This window comes from Saimiri boliviensis, chromosome 5 (genome assembly GCF_048565385.1).
Source record: "Saimiri boliviensis isolate mSaiBol1 chromosome 5, mSaiBol1.pri, whole genome shotgun sequence".
Classification (NCBI taxonomy): domain Eukaryota; kingdom Metazoa; phylum Chordata; class Mammalia; order Primates; family Cebidae; genus Saimiri; species Saimiri boliviensis.
This window is the reverse complement of record NC_133453.1, coordinates 69755551-69776759: the sequence shown is the minus strand read 5'-3', so window position 1 is coordinate 69776759 and position 21209 is coordinate 69755551. Positions and strand designations below refer to the sequence as shown.

At 36.3% G+C, this 21209-nt stretch overlaps 1 protein-coding gene and 1 pseudogene across 9 annotated transcripts in view; one reads left to right on the top strand and one right to left on the bottom strand.

The window, feature by feature from the left end:
* UBR3 (ubiquitin protein ligase E3 component n-recognin 3) overlaps positions 1 to 21209 on the top strand; it is a 248075-nt gene that overhangs the window by 184731 nt on the left and 42135 nt on the right. For all 9 annotated transcript variants that reach the window (XM_074399504.1, XM_074399496.1, XM_074399495.1 and 6 more), the window contains 2 exons: positions 968 to 1070; positions 21105 to 21208. In XM_074399504.1, the coding sequence (XP_074255605.1) occupies positions 968 to 1070; positions 21105 to 21208 (207 nt within the window). The remainder of the gene's footprint in view (positions 1 to 967; positions 1071 to 21104; position 21209) is intronic.
* LOC101027921 (heterochromatin protein 1-binding protein 3 pseudogene) lies at positions 18986 to 20961 on the bottom strand (annotated as a pseudogene).

Genomic DNA, 21209 nt, shown 5'->3' with positions numbered 1-21209 from the left:
ACACACGCATACCCCATATTACACCTGTTATATTGATGGATCTTTACGTAAAATACACTTTCTATGTCTGCTGGTCTAGTTTTAATTAGAAAATAAGTAACAGTAATTAGTTTGTGTCATTCAGTTAACTTTCTTCCTAGATTTAAGAATTAATTTCAAAAATAGGTTAAGAAGTATCATATTATCTGATTTTCTAAAATATGACTTTTGATTTCCAAATATCTTTGAGTATGTGTGGCAGAATAATTTAACCAAATTCTTATCATTGATACCAAAAAAAGAAGGGGTGCATCAGATACAAAAGCAATACTTAGGGTATTTTTTCCAGAATAATTTTAAACAAGGTATTTTCTTCTAAATGCCATGAGCAGAATTTTGTTGAAAGCCAAGACTGGTAGATTATTGTTATAATTCAGATAGAAGAAATTTAAATAGTTGGAATATTATCAAATAATACTCTATTTCAGTTACTTTTTCTTTATGTAGAATGCTGAGATGATGAATTTACTCTTCAGTCTAAACAAGATTTAGAGGATCATATTAGGCAGAGAAAGAACTTCACCTAACAGTGAGTTATTAGGATGCTATGGTTCATATAACCCAGGATAGAGAGTTGAAGTTAATAGTAAAGTTTGATTAGGAGGAGATCACAATGGTGAGAAATACAAATTAGCAAGACTGCGGCATAAAGTCAAGGACAAGTACGTCTGTGATAGGAGATGAGGAAAACCATTCCTGTGTTAAGATTGAGCATAAGGACAGTCCAGATTCTAGCACAGATTATTTAGATATATATTTAAGAGTTCACCGTAAAAGAGAGTATGAAGTATTGGGACTTAAACTTGGTGAATTTTAATTTTTAGGATAGGAAACAGATTTTCTTATGAAATAACTAGAAATTTTTTCTGAATTTTGTTCGGAACAAATGTGTGAACTTTCTAATTACCTTTTCTTCAATTTTTTTCAGATCAGCTGTTTCATGTATTAGCCTTGCACATGAGGCTTTATAGCATTGACTCTGAATATAATCCCTGGAGAAAGCTCACCCAGTTAGAAGAGATGAATCCACAGTAAGTATAATTGAAAGACTAAAATCAATGAAAACTTTTTATGAAAAATAGGTGTTAAATATAAAAATGGATTTGAAATTTCACCATGTGATTTTTTCACGTTTTCTTTATGAAGCACGGAAATATATAAGAATTGAAAACAATTTACTATTATGCTGTCTGTAAAAGTTGCATACAAATTCCCACCATGTAAGAAAATCTTTTAAGGAATCTGACTGATTTTTATGCAGATGAAATATTCAAGTGGAGGCACATAATGGCTGTTTGTCTTTTTATGCCACAATTAATTAGTGGGTTCAGGTACCCTTAGTCTGATTCCTCCATCATGAAGTGCTCCATCAGTCTTTCACCTGATGGTTTCCATATATATATATATAATTATTATTTTTTTAATGCACTTTAGGTTCTGGGGTACATGTGCAGAACATGGAGGATTGTTGCATAGGTACCTACATGGCAATGTGGTTTGCTGCCTCCATCCCTCCGTCACCTATATCTGTCATTTCTCCTCTTGTTGTGCCTCCCCAACATCCCTACCCTCTGCTATCCCTCCCCTAGTCCCCCCCCAACAGACCCCAGTGTGTGATGCTCCCCTCCCTGTGTCCATGTGTTCTCATTGTTCAACACCTGCCTATGAGTGAGAACATGTGGTGTTTGATGTTTCTGTTCTTGTGTCAGTTTACTGAGAATGATATTCATTGTTTTTTATGGCTGCATAGTATTCCATGATGTATATGTGCCACATTTTCCTTGTCCAGTGAATCATCGATGGGCATTTGGGTTGGTTCCAGGTCTTTGCTATTGTAAACAGTGCCACAATGAACATACGTGTGCATGTGTCTTTATAATAGAACGATATATAATCCTTTGGATATATACCCAGTAATGGGATTGCTGGGTCAAATTTCTATTTCTAGGTCCTTGAGGAATCTCCACACTGTCTTCCACAATGGTTGAACTAATTTACACTCCCACCAACAGTGTAAAAGTGTTCCTGTTTCTTTACGTCCTCTCCAGCATCTGTTGTCTCCAGATTTTTTAATGATCACCATTCTAACTGGTGTGAGATGGTATCTCAATGTGGTTTTGATTTGCATTTCTCTAATGACCAGTGATGATGAGTTTTTTTTAATATGTTTGTTGGCCTCATATATGTGGTCTTTTGAAAATTGCCTATTCATATCATTTGCCCACTTTTGAATAGTTTTTTTTTTTTTCTCGTAAATCAGTTTTAGTTATTTGTAGATTCTGGATATTAGCCCTTTGTCAGATGGGTAGATTGCAAAATTTTTTTCCCATTCTGTTGGTTGCCAGTTCACTCTAATGATTGTTTCTTTTGCTGTATAGAAACTCTGGAGTTTAACTAGATTCCATTTGTCTATTTTGGCTTTTGTTGCCAATGCTTTTGGAGTTTTAGTCGTGAAGTCCTTGCCTATGCTTGTGTCCTGAATGGTTTTGCCTAGGTTTTCTTCTAGGGTTTGTATGGTGTTAGGTCTTATGTTTAAGTCTTTAATCCATCTGAAGTTAATTTTAATGTAAGGTGTCAGGAAGGGGTCCAGTTTCTGCTTTCTGCACATGGCTAGCCAGTTTTTCCAACACCATTTATTAAAGAGGGACTCCTTTCCCCATGGCTTGTTTTTGTCAGGTTCATCAAAGATCAGATGGTTGTGGATGTGTTGTGTTGCCTCTGAGGCCTCTGTTCTGTTCCATTGGTCTATCTCTGTTTTGGTACCCGTACCGTGGTGTTTTGATTGCTGTAGCCTTGTAGTATAGTTTGAAGTCTGGTAGCGTGATGCCTCCCGCTTTGTCCTTTTTGCTTAGAATTGACTTAGCTATGCGGGTTCTCTTTTGGTTCCATATGAAGTTTAAGATGGCTTTTTTCAGTTCTGTGAAGAGGGTCATAGGTAGCTTGATGGGGATAGCGTTGAATCTGTAAATTACTTTGGGCAGTATGGCCATTTTCACAGTATTGATTCTTCCTAACCATGAGCATGGAATGTTTTTCCATCTGTTTGTGTTTTCTCTTATTTCCTTGAGCAGTGGTTTGTAGTTCTCCTTGAAGAGGTCCTTTTCATCCTTTGTTAGCTGTATTCCTGGGTACTTTATTCTCTTTATAGCAATTGTGAATGGCAGTCATTCTTGATTTGGCTCTCTTTAAGTCTTTTTGTTGGTGTATAGCAGGTGTCCCCAAACTACGGCCCGCAGGCCGCCCTGAGGCCATTTATCCGGCCCCCCGCCGCACTTCAGGAAGGGGCACCTCTTTCATTGGTGGTCAGTGAGAGGAGCACAGTATGTGGCGGCCCTCCAACTGTCTGAGGTACAGTGAACTGGCCCCCTGTGTAAAAAGTTCGGAGATGCCTGATGTATAGGAATTGTGATTTCTGCACATTGATTTTGTATCCTGAGACTTTGCTGAAGTTGCTTATCAGTTTCAGGAGATTTTGAGCGGAGATGATGGGGTCTTCTAAATATACAATCATGTCGTCTGCAAATAGAGACAATTTGACATCCTTCTTTCCTAATTGAATACCCTTTATTTCTTTTTCTTGCCTGATTGCTCTGGCCAGAACTTCCAATACTATATTGAATAGGAGTGGTGAGAGAGGGCATCCTTGTCTAGTGCCAGATTTCAAAGGGAATGCTTCCAGTTTTTGCCCATTCAGTATGATATTGGCTGTTGGTTTGTCTTAAATAGCTTTTATTATTTTGAAATACGTTCCGTCAAAACCTAGTTTATTGAGGGTTTTTAGCATAAAGGGCTGTTGAATTTTGTCAAAGGCCTTCTCTGCATCAATTGAGATAATCATGGTTTTTGTCTTTGGTTCTGTTTATGTGGTGAATTATGTTTATAGACTTGCTTATGTTGAACCAGACTTGCATCCCTGGGATGAAGTCTACTTGATTTTGGTGGATGCACTTTTTGATGTGCTGTTGCCATCAGTTTGCCAGTATATTATTGAAAATTTTTGCATCTATGTTCATCATGGATATTGGCCTGAAGTTTTCTTTTCTTGTTGAGTCTCTGCCAGGTTTTCATATCAGGATGATGTTGGTCTCATAAAATGATTTAGGAAGGATTCCCTCTTTTTGTATTGTTTGGAATAGTTTCAGAAGGAGTGGTACCAGCTCCCCTTTGTATGTCTGGTGGAATTCACCTGTGAACCCATTTGGACCTGGGTTTTTTTTGGTTGGTAGGCTATTAATTGCTGCCTCAACTTCAGCCCTTGTTATTGGTCTATTCAGGATTTCCACTTCTTCCTGGTTTAGGCTTGGGAGGGTGCAAGTGTCCAGGAATTTATCCATTTCTTCCAGGTTTACTGGTTTATGTGCATAGAGTTGTTTGTAGTAATCTCTGATGGTCGTTTGTATTTCTGTGGAATCAGTGGTGATATCCCTTTTATTGTTTTTTATTGCATCTATTTGATTCTTCTCTCTTTTATTTTTATTAATCTGGCTAGCAGTCTATTTTGTTGATCTTTTCAAAACACCAGCTCCTGGATTTATTGATTTTTTTAAAGGGTTTTTTATGTTTCTATCTCCTTCAGTTCTGCTCTGATCTTAGTTATTTCTTGTCTTCTGCTAGCCTTTGTGTTTTTTTTTATCTTGCTCCTGTAGTTCTTTCAATTTTGACGATAGGGTGTCAATTTTAGATCTTTCCTTGCTTCTCATGTGGGCATTTGTTGCTATAAATTTTCCTCTAGACACCGCTTTAAGTATGTCCCTTAGATTCTGGTATGTTGTGTCTTCGTTCTCGTTGGTTTTGAAGAACATCTTTATTTCTGCCTTCATTTCATTGTTTATCCAGTCAACATTCAAGAGCCAGTTGTTCAGTTTCCATGAAGTTGTGCAAATTAGTTTGTTAATCCAGAGTTCTAATTTGATTGCACTGTGGTCTGAGAGACTGTTTATTCTGGTTTCCGTTCTTTTGAATTTGCTAGGGAGTGATTTACTTCCAATTATGTGGTCAGTTTTAGAGTAGGTGTGATGCGGTGCTCAGAAGAATGTCTATTCTGTGGATTTGGGGTGGAGAGTTCTGTAGATGTCTATTAGGTTTGCCTTGTCCAGATCTGAGTTCAAGTCCTGGATATCCTTGTTAATTTTCTGTCGTGTCAGTCTGTCTAATATTGGCAGTGGAGTATTCAAGTCTCCCATTGTTGTTTTGTGGGAGTCTAAGTCTCTTTGTAGGTCATTAAGAACTTGCTTTCTGTATCTGGGTGCTGCTGTATTGGGTGCGTATATACTTAGGATCGTTAGCTCTTCTTTTTGCATTGATCTTTTTACCATTATATCATGTCCTTCTTTGTCTCTTTTGATCTTTGTTGGTTTAAAGTCTATTTTATCAGAGGCTAGGATTGCAACTCCTGCTTTTTTTTTTGCTCTCCATTTCACTTAATGGTTTTAAGGACCTCTGATAATTCTTGCTAAAATCCGTTATTATATTAGGTGCTGCAAAATAGTGATTTTTAAAACTTCTTCCTTTTGATTTATTAGATGGAATGTATTTAGACAGAACTTTTCCTTATCAACTATTTGTTGACCCTGAAATATAGTTTGGCAGGATGAACACTTGATTCTTTTCCGATTTATAAATTTTCAAAGTAAGGATTGGATGCCCTATCAACTTCCCATGGTGATCAATATGTTTGGTTTTTCATGCATTTTATGATCTCATGGATTTTTATATATTTGATGTGTTTCACTCCATTTCAGTTTTTCTTTTTTTTGATACAAATTGCTACCTTTTATGTTAGTGAGAATCTCTCCAGACTGACTTTTGTACGTTTGGCATATCTTTCATCATATCCTCGCTTTCTGGTACAAGATGACCATGGTTCATTTTGTACATTTTCTGTTCTAAACTTGGAATCAGCCATTTCTTCATTTAGTTCCTTTTAATGGCAAATAGTATTTAGAGACCACAGTCTGGGTGCTAGAGGGTATACATAGCTAATAGTTACTAGGTTATCATTGTTTATAGGCCATTTCAGTCGATGGAGTTGGAAAAATTTTTTTTTAAATTCAAAGCAGATCTTGGGAGGACATTTTTTTTTTTAGGGAAATAAAGATCCTGAGTTCTTATTTATATTTCTAATCCATAAGATTGCAAAGTTTTAATTTTATTTCTTAACTTTTTTGTTATTTGTATCTTTTTTCTCTTATTCTAAAAGTCTTGATTCCTAATAATATTAACATAATTGTATAACTAAAGTATAATCTCAATTTTTAAAAAATACCAATATTACTACTTGCCATAAATTATCTTTGTCCTTTAGAATATGTACTTCTAGGGATGTATGGTCAAAAACTATGTTTTTAAGTCACTTAAAGTAACTTTTCCTGTGTAATTATGCCATCAACTTTATGAATACTTCAGCCCATTTGTTTCCGTTCTTTTTTTCCCCTCAATTTATAAAGACTGGTTTTTCCTCCTTGACTTACATTTTATTGTATAAAATATCTATTTTTCTGAAGTAAAAACTATATTATAAAGTAAATTCGTAGACATCACTCTTTTATTCCCATTCATTTGTATTTCTTTTTATGAAGTCTCTGTTGCCTATTTCAAAAAATTGGATCATTGATATTTTCCTCATCATTATTATTATTATTGTTAATTTTTTGTAGGGAAGGGGTCTCACTTTGTTGCCGAGGCTGGTCTCAAACTCCTGGCTTCAGATGATCCTCCCATCTGGGCCTCTGAAAGTGCTGAGGTTGCAGGTGTGAGCCACTGTGCCTGGACTGCCTCTTTATTATTCTTTTTTTGTTTTAAAGACCAGATCTCCCTGTTTTGCCCAGGCTGGACTCAAACTGCCGGGCTCAAGCAATGCTCCCTCCTCAGCCTCTCCTGTGTTGTTAGCATTACAGGTGTGTACCACCGCACCCAGCTCTCTCTTCATTTTTAAGACATGTTTTTGTATTATGGGTATTAGCCCTTTTTGTTAGAAGTTGCAAATACATTTCACCAGATTGTCACATGTCTTTTTACTTCATGTATTTTTTTTTTTTTTGATCAAGCAAAGTTCTTTTAATGTAGTCAAATTTATTAATCTTTTCATTTTTTAATTTTGGATTTTGAGCCGTAGTTAAATAAGCCTTCCTCTACTCCCTAGTTAAAAAGCACTTATCCATGTTTTCTTCTAATATTTCTGTGGCTTTAATTTTTATGTGTAGGTTCTAATTTTTAAAATAATTTCAACTTGTATTTTAGATTCGGGGAGTACATGTGCAGGTTTGTTACATGGTTATATTGCAAGATGCTGAGGTTTGAGGTATCACTGTGTTTATCACCCAGGTGTAGTGAGTATAATACCAATAGTTTTTCAACCCTTGCTCTCCTCCTTCCCTCTGCTAAGTAATCCTCAGTGTCTGTTGTTCCCATCTTTTGTTCAGAAGTACCTAATGTTTAGCTCTCACTTAGAAGTGAGAACATGCAGTATTTGATTCTGTTCCTGCGTTAATTTGCTTAGGATCATGGCCTCCGTGATCCTCACTGCATCCGTGTTGCTACAAAGGACATATTTTCATTCTCTTTATAGCTGCATAGTAGTACATGGTATAGGTGTACCACATTTTCTTTATCCAATCCACTGCTGATGGTCACCTAGGTTGATTCCATGCCTTTTCTATTGTGAATAGTGCTGTGATGTACGTGTCTTTTTGGTAGATCAGTTTATTTTATTTTGGATAGATACCCATTAATTGGATGTTGAGTCATATGGTAGTTCTGTTTTAAGTTCTTTGAAAAGATTTCTGATAAATTTGGAATTTATCATGGTGTATGGTATAAGAAATGGACTCAATTTTATTGTTATTTTTTTCCCATATAGCTATCAAATATCCTACTGCTTTGGCTTCCCATAATAGTAAGTTAAGTCAACCTTTAAAAAGGAAAAAAAGGTGAAGCTCTTTGTTTACTGATTTGGAAGGATCAACAACAACCAGATACAATGTTAAGAAAAAAAATCTAGGAACAGAAAATATGTACTTTATGCCATTATTAATGTAATAAAGGGCAGGATGAGAAAATAAATTTGTGCATGCTTGTTAAAAACAAACAGAGGCACACATATCTGGATATTTGGATGTGTAGCAGAAATGACACAGAGGAACACTGGGGGAATCATAGTCTTTATAATAAATGGTGCTGGGTTAATTGGATATTCATATGAGAAATAATTATCAATAACATTGGTCTCTACCGTACATAGACCCTCTTCAGGTTTTGCCAGTTGTTGCAGTAAAGTCCTGTATAACAAAAGAAGGATCATGCTTGCATTTAGTTGCCATGTCTCTTTAATTTCCTTTAATCTGAAATTAAGCCTGAGTTTTTCTTTTTACTTGATGACATTCAGACATTCACTTTTTTTTTTTTTTTTTAAGGAGTTCAGGCTAGCTTTTGGTAGCATGTCCTTTAATTTGTTTTTTGTTCAGTATTTCCTAGTGATTAGATTCAGGTTATAACCTTTTGACAGAAATGCCCCAGACAAATGTGTTCCTCATACTAGTGCATAGTATGAGGAGGCACATGCTGTTAATTTGTCTTGTTACTTACGATTATAACTCTGATCATTTGGCCAAGGCAGTATGTGCCAAATTTCTGCACTGTAAAGTGATTATTTTACCCTTTGTAGTTACTAAGTATCTTTGAGGCTATGTATATATCTTGCTACTCTTCATAAAAACAACATCAAAAACAAAGCTTTGTGTGAATTTTGTGTTTATAGACAGAATTAGCAAGCTATGAATATTTTGCATGTTATGGCTAAGGAAAATCACTTTCCTTAATAGTAACTAGTAATTTTCTTTTCTAGCTACCATACTTAAAGACAAAGATGGTATACAGAATATTAGAACACACAACTCTCTTAAGTCTAAAAGATGTTCAGCAAACAAAAAGCCTAGCATCGATTAATTAAAAAGCTTAAAGTACAGACAGAGATATTATGCTTTCTGTAATACTGATTGCTGGATTTTGTTCTTTTCAAGCCCTGATAATTAGTGGACATTAGGATTATAGTAAATGCTGCAAACACTTAGAAAGTACTTCATGCTAGGCATTTTTGTGCTTTGTATATATAATCTCATTTAATCATCACCAGTAACTCTATGTACTAGGTACTGTTTTATCCGAGTTTTTACGTAGGAGGAACCCAAGTTTTAGAAAAGTTAATTAACATGATCATTCTTTTTTTTTTGGGGGGTGGGGTGGGGAGTAGAGTTTTGCTCTTGTTGCCCAGGCTGGATTGCAATGGCACGATCTCAGCTCACTGTAACCTCTGCCTCCCAGGTTCAAGGGATTCTCCTGCCTCAGCCTCCCAAGTAGCTGAGATTACAGGCATGCGCTACCATGCCCAGCTAATTTTGTATCTTTAGTAGAGACTGGGTTTCTCCATGTTGGTCAGGCTGGTCTTGAACTCCTGACCTTAGGTGATCCTCCCGCCTCAGCTTCCCAAAGTGCTGGGATTATAGGCATGAACCACTGCACCCAGCCTAATTAAAATGATCTTTCGGTACAGATAGCTGCTGAGGAATAGAGCTGAGAGTTTAATCCAGATCTCCCTGATTCCAGAGCCTAAGTTTTAACTATCATTGTATGCTTCTTTTCGTAGTACTAGATCTGAGGAATTTCTGGAAAATTTGATTGGTTTTTCCACCACCCATATTTGCACTCATGTTTATGGTTCATTTATTCATTAAGTTGTAATATAAGAGTTTATTACAATATGTCATCTGTATTTCATATTATATTTTAAAAATTGAAATATCTTTCTAGTTTCTCACTTTAACACTCTTCCAACATAAAATTCTTTATCTAAGGATGTAGGTTTTTAATATATGTTTTTTTCTCGAATCCTATGAAAATCATTTTCTTTATTTCCTTTTAATTTCATTGTGCTATTTTATTTTTAAAAATGGAAAAATTATTCCTATTAACTCTTTCATCCATTTCCTCTTATGCATAGACTCAATAGTAGCATTTATTTTTATAATCCGGATTAAAAGACTATCTTTAGGCACACATAAAACTTTTAAGAGATAAATTAGAGAAACAATTATTATTTAAAGACTTTTTTTAGAGCAGTTTTAGATTCACAGCAAAATTAAGAGGAAGCTACAGAGAATTCCCATATACTCCCCACTATAGCAGGTACATAGCCTTCCTGATTATCAATCTCCACCATCAGAGTGGTACATTTGTTACAACTGATGAACCTACATTGATATATTATAATTACCCAAAGTCTGTAAGTTACAGTAGAGTTCACTCTTGCTGTTGAACATTCTGTAGGTTTAGGCAATGACAGGTGGCCACCATTATATTGTCATACAGAGTAGTTTCACTGTCCTAAAAAAAACCTCTGTGCTATACCTATTTGTCCCTCCCCCTTGTAACCCCTGATCTTTTTATTCTTTTTTTTTTTTTTTTTTTTTTTTTTTTTTGAGACGGAGTTTCGCTCTTGTTACCCAGGCTGGAGTGCAATGGCGAGATCTCAGCTCACCGCAACCTCCGCCTCCTGGGTTCAGGCAATTCTCCTGCCTCAGCCTCCTGAGTAGCTGGGATTACAGGCACGCGCCACCACGCCCAGCTAATTTTTTGTATTTTTAGTAGAGACGGGGTTGATCTCTTTATTCTTTCCATAATTTTACAGAATGACCTATAGTGGGAATCATACAATATGTAGCTTTTCAAATTGAATTCTTTCATTTGCTAATATATATTTAAATTTCTGCAATGTCTTTTCCTGGCTTGATAGCTCATTTCTGTATAATAAAAATAAAAATCCATTGTCTGTACCACAATTCATTTATTCATTCACCTACTGAAGGACATTTTGGTTGTTTTGAAGTTTTGGCAATTACGAATAAAGCTGTTTTAAGCATCTGTGTGCAGGTTTTTGCATACAAACTTTCAGCTTTTTTGGGTAAATACTAAGCATGATTACCGGATCATGTAGTAATAGCATGTTTAGTTTTGTGAGAAACCACTAAACTGTTTTCCAAAGTATCAGTATCATTTTGCATTCTCACCAGCAATGAATGAGAATTTTTATTGCTCCACATCTTTGTCAGCATTTGGTATTATCAGTGTTCTAGATTTTGGCCATTCTAATAGGAATGTAGTGGTCTCTCATTGTTTTAATTTGCATTTATCTGATGACATATGGTCTGGAGCATCTTTTCATATGCTTATTAAGCATCTGTATATTGTCTTTAGTGAGGTATCCATTAATGCTGTGGTACTATTTTTAATTGTTTTTTTTCTATTAGTTTTAATAGTTCTTTGTATTTATATGCATATTTTACATACCAGTCCTTTATCAGATGTGCTCTTTGCAAATATTTTCTCTAGGACTGTGGTTTGTCTCCTCATTATCTTGACATTACCTTTTGCCAAACAGAAGTTTTTAATTTTAATGAAGTTCAGCTTACCAGTTATTTCTTTCATGAATTATGCCTTTGGTGTTATATCTAAAAAGTCATTGCCATACTCAAGGTTATCTAGGTTTTCTCTTATTTTATCTTCTAAGATGTTTATTGTTTTGTATTTTACATTTAGGTTTGTAATCCATTTTGAGTTAATTTTGTGAAGGGCATAAGGTCTTTGTCTAAATTCATGTTTTTTTTGTTTTTTTTTTTTGGATGTGAATGTCCAGTTCTATCATCATTTGTTGAAAAGACTGTTTTCTCCATTGTATTGCCTTTACTCCTTTGTTGAAGTCAGTTGACTGTAATGATGTGAATCTATTTCTGGGCTTGCCATTCTGTTCCATTGATCTTACTTGTGTGTGTTTTTGCCCATACCATACTGTCTTGATTATTGTAGCTTTATGGTAAGTCTTGAAGTCAGGTATATCAGTAATCTAATTTTGTTGTTCTTCAGTATTGTGTTAGCTATTCCAAGTATTTTTCCTCTCCATGTAAATTTTGAAATCATTTTGTCGATATCTACAAAATAACTTGCTGGAATTTTGATTGAGATTGTGTTGAATCTATAGATCAAGTAGCAAAGAACTGACATCTTGACAATATTGAGTCTTCCTAGTGATGAACATGGGATATCTCTCTCCATTTATGTAGTCATTTGATTCCATTTATTAGAGTTTTGTCATTTTTCTTAAATAGACATTTCATATATTTTGCTTATACCTAAGTGTTTTATTTGTGTGTGTATGGGGGAGGGGAGTGCCAATTTAAATGATACTGTGTGTTTATTTTCAAATTCCACTTGTTCCTTGCCATTGTATATGAAAGCAATTGATTTCTATGTATTAACCTTGTAACTTTCAGTGTTGCTATAATCACTTACCAATTTCAGGAGGTTTTTGGTCAGTTTGTTCAGATTTTCTGCGTAGATGACCATGTAATCTGTAAACAAAGCCAGTTTTATTTCCTTTCTCCCAATCTGTAAACTTTTATTTCCTTTTCTCATCTTGCTGCATTAGCTAATACTTCCAGTATGATGTTGAAAAGAAGTAGGGAGTGGGGACATCTTTGCCTAGTTCCTGATCTTAGTGAAAACAATTAGGTGTTTTAATATATTAAGCATTTTTAAAAGATAGTTATCACAGTGATCATATTAAACCCTGTAGTTGAAATCTTTGATTCTCTTTTCTGTAGAGGGGTACATCAGTCCATTCATTCATTCCAGTTATGGGCCAGTTATGTACCAGGAAAGAGCCATTTCTCTCTCTCTCCTTGGAATGGCTATTTTAATCTTGTCACCCAATAACTGCCAGGTTTTTAAAAAATTGTTACTGGGGAAAAAAACTTACCAAAAAAAGTATTATCACTTAAACATTTTTTGGCTAATATGATTGATGAAAAATGGTATCTTTAATAGGAATTTATTTGAGTTCTAGCAAAGTTAAGTATTTTTGTATTTATTACCTATTTGTATACACTCTTTGTGAATGATATATTCAGGATCTCTGTCTATTTCTGTTGGTATCTTATTTTTTTAAATTATATGAATGATTCTTCATGGTGTAAAATGTCAAATCTTATTTTGTCATAGTTGTTGGAATTTTTTTCAAAATATGTTTGCCTTCAATTTTTATAATAACTTTTCTTCACATGTTGAAGTTTTAAATTTTCTCATAGCCGGATCAGTCAGACGTTATATTTCTTATTTTTCCTATTACTTTCATACTAGGAATGCCCAGTTCTTCCAAGATCTGATGTTTACTTTTATAACTAGTATTACAGTGTATAATCCAGTCTTAGGTTTTGCAATATCTACCTTTATTTTCACTTTAGAGTTTTCTTATGGGATGATTTTTAAAACTATGTAATATACTTGGAATTTATTCTCACCTATAGTGTTAGGTGAAGATCTAAAATCTGTGTGCAAATAACTAACTAGTTTTTTTTTTTTTTTCGTGATTTTATATCCTAGTTACTAAAATACTGTTTCTACATTATAGGCCTGATTAGGAGCTTTCTTCTTTCTTCTATTGAGCTACAAGCCTATTTCTCTGACAATACAATGCTGGTTTATTGTTGAGGTGATTTATTATGTCTAATTATGTGGTTGAGTTAGGTTCCTCCCATTACTCTTCCCCAAACTCTGCCTCCCAGTTTTTCTTTGCTGTTCTCACTTTTTCTCCAGAATTTTTTAGAACATTTCTAAACCCTTCCCCTCACTGGTAATTTTTGTTTGTTTGTTTGTTTGTGATGGAGTCTTGCTCTGTTGCCCATGCTGGAGTGCAGTAGCATGATTTCGGCTCACTGCAACTTCCACCTCCTGGGTTCAAGCAATTCTCCTGTCTCAGCCTCCCAAGTGGCTGGGACTACAGTTGTACGCCACCACTTCTGGCTAATTTTTGTATTTTTAGTAGAGATGGAGTTTTACCATATTGGGCAAGTTGGTCTCGAACTCCTGGCCTCAGGTGATCCACCCACCTTGGCCTCCCTAAGTTCTGGGCTTACAGGCATGAGCCATCGTGCCCAGCCTCATTGTAATTTTGATTGTAATTATTTTAAGCTCATAAATTAATCTGGGAAAGTAGTTAGCTTTATAATATGCTGTTTCCTCAACTAGAAATATTTCTCATCTTTTTAATTAATTTTTTGTTTTATTGTATGCATATAATAGTTTCAGTTTTGAAGCATTTGCTAATTATGCATTCTTAGTAGTATATAATTCTTGCATACAACAATTTGGACTGATTTTAAGTAATTTTGGAAGGTCACATACAATAATAAGCAAATAAATAATAATAGCATAAAGGAATCCACCTCCAATTTTGAGAAAGATTGCTTCTATTGTAGAAAGAAATTGTTAGCATATAATGTAAAATGAAAGTCTAGAATTCTGTTAAGCACTTTAAGCTTTTCAGTTGCATATACTACCCCTATTTTATTAAACAATATTTATTTGGGAAAGCTTTTCTTTTCTATACCTAAAAGGTCTGCAGTTTGTTGGTTTTTTAGGTTATGATGCAACTAGTTCTCAAGGCTTTTTTATTTTTGTGCAGTAAAATGCATCTTTGCATAAGAGTGAAATTGGGCTAGCTTAAAAGGATCCATAAACTTTCTGTTAATTTTAAGTGAGAATCTTTTAAACACCTGCTAATTTTAATGTGGCAGTTTGATAATCTGAAATTATATACCACCTGTTCATTTTCATCCATCCATTTTCCCATGAATATTTCATTTGTTTATCCAGTTAGTTTTATTAACTGTTTTAATCCAGACATTGGGATATAATGATAAGCAAGATGTCATTCCTGTGGAAGCTTCTTCCAGGCATTAACAATATAGAGGATTAATTAGAGGAACATAAAATTGGAGAAGATTGAAAAGTTACAGGCAGTAGCCATAGGGGTGGCAAAGAGGAAGTGGAGTTAAAGTCATTAGAACTTGGTGCCAGTTAAATATGGGGTGCGTAAGAGAAGATGGCCTTGTGATGTCCTCAAATTCCTAGCTTATTTATTCATTATGCTTTTATTGGGGAACTATTCCATTTTAGGCATTATGTTTCAGCCATGGTGTAAATGCAGGAGGATATAAAAAATAAGCTACATCAAGACTTAAATTATAGAGGGGAAAGTATTAGCATGGTCCATTGCTTTTCATGCCAGAAACAGCAATTACTTTGGCACCAACCTAATAGAATGGTTGTGACTGGGGTAGGAGTGTGTTTATAGAAAGATTATGAGTTCACTTTCAGACCTGTTGAACTGCCTGACTGTTGGATATACAAGTGGAAATAATGGATATTCAGATAAAGAGTTTGAGAGAGTCATGGCTGGACATACAAATTTGGGAATCATCAGTGGATTAGCTGGCAGTTGAAATCATGGATTAGAAAGTCTTTCAAAAAGAGTCCTTATGAGAAAAGGAAGGGAGAATTGGAATCTTGAGGAATAATAGTATTTTTGGTTAGGCAGAGGAAGATGAATCTGTGAAGAAGACTAAAGTGGAGTAACCAGAGAGATAGAAGGGAACTTGGGACAGTGTTTCACAAAAGCCAAGACAATTTTCCAGGCAGAATGTTCAACTATACCTAAAGTCAAGTCAAGGGTCAGTAAGATAAGGATTTAAAATAGTGACTAAATTTTATAGTTAGGAGATCATTATTGATCATGTGAAACTATTTCTGTGGGGAATTTGAATAACTGAAATGGTGTGACCCCCATATATATATATTTTTTAAACCTCAGCCTTGCAGAGAGGCTAGAAAAATTTGAAAGACAATATGAGGATTCATAGCATTAATGAAGGGTTACCCTTGAAGAGGAAAACAAGTATATTAAGGAATATTTATAGAAATTGGAAAAATTCAAAGAGCTGTCTTCCTCTGTCAGCTAAAAGTTTCTCAGCAGCAGGGGTTGATTTACTCACCAATGTGTTCAGTGCCTGACCTGTAGTAAGTAATCAGTAAATATTTGCTGAATGATCGAGCCTAGTAAAAGAGTTGAACAGTTTTACTAATCCCAAGTCTAAAGTGTAGGTTCAGAATTTAGCCAGTTCTGGAGCTTAAGATCTGCTTTTGTTCTCTGTCATTAAAAATTAAACCTGTAGTCAAAAAATTAACCTTCTAAAGGCATTTAAAAATTATTTTAGAATAAGCTCTGCTTTATAATATAATCTATATTTTTCATAGCACTGTACATCCCTAAGGTTTAGTACTGTGTCCTTTATCATGTACTTTTTAGAATTTATTTTTTGTAGAGATGAGGTCTCACTGTGTTGCCCAGGTGGCTCTCGAACTCCTGGTCTCAAGTGACTCTCCCACCTCAGCCTCCCATGCCTGTTGGGATTACAGTCATGAGACACAACATCTGTCCCTATTATAGTGTATTTTAAGTTCTGCTTTCGTTATTTTCTTTTTGAAACTTTGCAAATGTTAAAGATTTTATTTGAATTTCGTTAGTTGTAACGTTGAAATATTTTACTTTCTTATTAATTTTGAGACAGGGTCTCACTTTTTCACCCAGGCTGGAATGCAGCAGCACAATCACAGCCCACTGCAGCCTCAACCTCCTGGGTTCAAGCAGTCCTCCCCTCTCAGCTCTCCAAGTAGGCACACACCACCAAGCCCTGACAAATTTTTGTATTTTTTTGTAGAGGCAGGTTTTCACCGTGTTGTGAGTCTGGTCTCAGACTTTTCAGGTGATCTGCCCGCCTCAGCCTCACAAAGTACTAGGATTACAGGCATGAGCCACTGTGCCCAGCTGAAACAACATTTTAATAAGAGAAATTAACCATACCTTTTCAACATGAATTGATTTGGAAATTGTACCTATCTTTTTGTAATAATGTGAAACTTACTTATTTGTTAGTGCTAAGTTTGTGGTAAGTATCCTATAATCTGCTCCATTTGTAGTGAAACGAATTCTTTCATTCTCTATTTAATGCTTTATTTAATTTCTGTAATCTAAGAGATCAGACTCATAATCAAGTTAATGTATCCTAATTGTTTACTTTGATAACACAACACATTTTCTATGTATTTTTTTTCATGTTAGAGTCAAGAGAATATGAATCTAATAAAATGTAATTTTTTGGCAAAATATGACACCTAGGTTTTTTTTTTCAGCTTTTAAAATTTCATGTTTATTCATATTTTTCAAAATGTATGTACATAAAAAAAGGAAGATTTACAACAGGAAAGATTGCCTTACATGCAACACAAATTCCAATGAACTCATGATGGGATCACAGATGATTATGATCTAATTCAAGCCAATCTTCTCAAGTCCATTTCCCAGCCATACTTAGGCTACAGAAGGGATCCCAGGAGACAAAAGCGGAATGAATAAGAAACAAACATCTTTTGCCTCTGGCAGTACTCAGGAGGGCCAGATGTACTTCAAAAACTTTAAGACAATTAAAATGTCAGGTGCCACAGGGAAGAGAAATGGTAACCAGAAATTGGTATTTCTAGCTAGTACTATTTAACACAACTTCACAATACTAAAACAAATACAAGAAAGAAAGGTAGTTGGGCTTCATTTACTTTTTTTTCTTTTCTTTTTAATATCTCAAAAAGACAGCCACTTGCTTGATATCAAAAGTGCTGTGGAAAGAAAGGAGGGGGAAAAAAAAACCACAAATGAATGTGGAATCTCATTTATTTTAGCAAATTGTATATTTTTCCACTTAACATTTCTACATTGGCAATGATGTAACTCTCCAACATGTCCTTATAAAAAAGGCAAACAAGAAGTGACAACTCATGCTCCAAATATTAAAAACTATATTTAAACATGATCAAGAAGATTTGGGCTGGGTGAGGTGGCTCACTCCTATATCCCAGCACTTTGGGAGGCCGAGGCAGGCAGATCACGAGGTCAGGAGATCGAGACCATCCTGGCTAACATGGTGAAACCATCTCTACTAAAAATACAAAAATTTAGTCGGGCATGGTAGCATGCGCCTGTAGTCCTAGCTACTTAGGAGGCTAAGGCAGGAGAATCGCTTGAACTTGGGAGGCGGAGGCTGCAGTGATCCGAGATCATACCCTGCACTCCAGCCTGGGAGACAGAGTGAGACTCCGTCTCAAAAAAAAAAAAAAGATTTGTTTTGATTTTTGGTAACACAGGTGACACCAAAACACCACAAAAATCAATGTATTTCTGTACTTCTCTTCCAGTCAAAAACCAAGTGGTACAGGCTGGGCATGGTGGCTCACTCCGGTAATCCCAGAACTTTGGGAGGCTGAGACAGTCGATTACCCGAGGTGAGGAGTTCGAGACCAGCCTGGCCAACATGGTGAAACCCCATTCTACTAAAAATACAAAAATTAGCCGGGTGTGGTGGAGAACACACATAAACCCAGCTACTTGGGAGGCTGAGGCAGGAGAATTGCCTGAACCCAGGAGGCAGAGATGGCACTGAGCCAAGATTGCACCACTGCACTCCAGGGTGCCTGAGCAAGACTCCGTCTCAAACAACAACAACAACAACAAAAAAAAACAAGCGGTATAGAGACCTTGTGCTTGCTGTTAAGGGAATGTAATGCCTTGGGCCAGTGAAAAATACCTAGAAATTCATCAATATGAAAAGTAGCCGAAAGGAGTTATATACCTTCAAAATTTAATTGAGATCACACTGTTTTTGGCTTACTCCCAAAGCTGTCTCTCTGTTTACAGTTGGAGAGAAAAGGTTAGTGAAGTGGTTTTTATAAATAAGATTAATTATTACAGCTATAACTGAATTCTCCAGGCAGGAGGCTTTACAATTCAGTCAGTGCTATACTGCACCTCCTTTTTAGTTCCAGCACCTGACTGGCACACCGTTCTTTATGCTTTCTAAAAATATAAAAATCTTTGCAACTGTTTAGATAAAATTGGAAGGGAAAAAAAGGCAAAGCTGACCATAAAACGATAGGGGGCTGGGGTAGGGGGAGAAAAAGGACAGGTATAGATTATATAGTTAGGAAAGTCCAGGATTATTGCAGAAATTTAAATGAACAAGGGAAAAGGAAGGCACCAAGAACAGCACCTAAAGCTAGCAAATGCCTAACTGGTTTCTTTATAGTCCCTCCCTACAGTGCTCATAGGGGAGGAAAATAATGTAATTTGAAAAGCATCAAAACTAAACAAATGCACACTGACCTTAGAAAATAAGATTCTGAATTTCATCATGATACCCTTTTGTCCTATAAAATTTACTTTTTCACTTTGAAAGACTTCTTCATGGTGGATTTGCCCTTGCCCGGCAATTTCCCTTCCTTTCTTGCATTGGTTGCAGGCTTCTTTGAGGAGCCACCACTAGGTTTCTTGATGACTGTGGGTGAAGGTCTGGCTTTCTTGGCAGGAGTTTTGGCCTTAGGAGGGGCTTTCTTGGGCAAGGGCCTAGCCTTCCCCCGCTGGGCAGCTGAGACTTTAGGTGCAGGTTTGGACCCTCTGCTTCACAGACGCAGCCTTCCCCGAGGACTTGGCTGGGGTTTTCTTCTGCAACCTTCTCTTAGGTGGTGGCTCTTCATCCTCAGAGTCTTCTTCTGATGACTCATCTTCATCTTCATCCTCATCTCTAGAATCATGTGGCTCTTTCTTTGGAAATAGAACTCCTGGACTGGGATAATAGGGAAAACAGAGCTGGAAGGTGCCACTGAAACCTTTCCCAGAGATCTGTTGCATCCATCCATTCTTTTCGCATTTCTGCAGGGTTTTTTTCAGCAAATGCATTTGATAGTTAGAATTGCTTCCTGGGTGATTCTCTAGGACATACTTCTTCAGAGCAGTGGTAGAGCAGGTCTTCGGCTCATTCATGGCAGCAATGGCAGACAAGATTGCATATTCCATCAGGCTTCCACCAAGCAGGGGTTTCTCCCCTGATTTCTTCAGCTGGAATGTCCCCGAAGCACCTTTGCCAGTTATCTGTTCTAACTGGCCTCTCTCTACTGCTCTCTGCAGAGCATTCTTCAACAGCTGGGGCCTGATGTCCACTGTAAGCTTAGGATAATACTGAGACACATATTTCCTGATGAGACTGTAGGAAGCTTCTTTAGGTTCACAAAGGCGAGTAAAGGCCAGTGGGAGGACATCCTCCAATTTTACTTGTGGTTCTGGATCCACTGCAGAACTCCTATTCTTTCTGTTTCTGGATTTCGGAGGTGTTTTTCTTGATTTCTGAACCACAACAAAACTTCCAGAAGCACCTTTTCCTTTAACCTGTTTGATGACTCCTCTATTTAATTCTCTTTTCAGTGCTTGTTTAAGGAGATAACCCCTTCTCTCCAGCTCCAGAGAAGGATACTTATGGATGATGTATTTTCGAATAGCAACTACTGATGCACCACTCTTCTGGAAGCAAGACTTAATGGCCTCAGTTAAGATTCCATCCATCTTGGGACGTGGGGAAGAAGCCATTGGTGTTTGTTTCTGGGCCCTGGCTAGCTGGCTGGCAGAAAGGGTAGCCCAGGAAGGAATTGTTTTTTTCACTTTCTTCTCCTTTTCTTTAGATTCATCTTTCTCATCCTTTTTGGTTTCCTCAGAAGACTTATTTTCTTCCTTCTCTTCATTCTCAGGTTCACCCTTTGGCTGCTCTGCCTCACTTGAAGTGGCAGGTGGCGTTTCATTCTCTTGTTCCTCTACAGTGGAGACAGATTCCTCTGAACTTACATCCGGTTCTGGCTTTTCTTCCTCCCCTTCAGCAAGCTTGCTTTTGGGAGGAGTTTCCCGAGTAGAATTCACAGTTCGACGTATCGGCATGGTGCTATCTTCTACCTTCTCACCTAACTTGTCCGCGTGGATCAGCTGAGCTCCTACTATAAGTGGGAGTGCCTTAGGATGGACGAGTTCATCTTGAGACGTATCAGTCGCCATTTTAAACAATTTCTAGGCCCGAGTACAGGTTATACTCTGAAGCCTCTGCTGTTAACCACAAGGATTTTTCCTAATGGTTTCAGTGTGGTGAAGAATCAACCACTGGGAGCTCCGTAATGGCCACCTAGTTTTTTTTTTTTAATTTTTTGTTTATTAAAGTTTTTATTCTGTTCTATAGATATATATGTGACATATAAAATACATTAGAAATAGAAGATATACAATACTATCTAAAGTGATTACATTTTTCTTTTAGGCTGGGAAATGAAGAACAACAGCCTGAGGTTCCAATTCTTTATCATGACGTAACATCCCTTTTGCTCATCCAGATCTTAATGATGCCACAACCCTTACGCAAAGG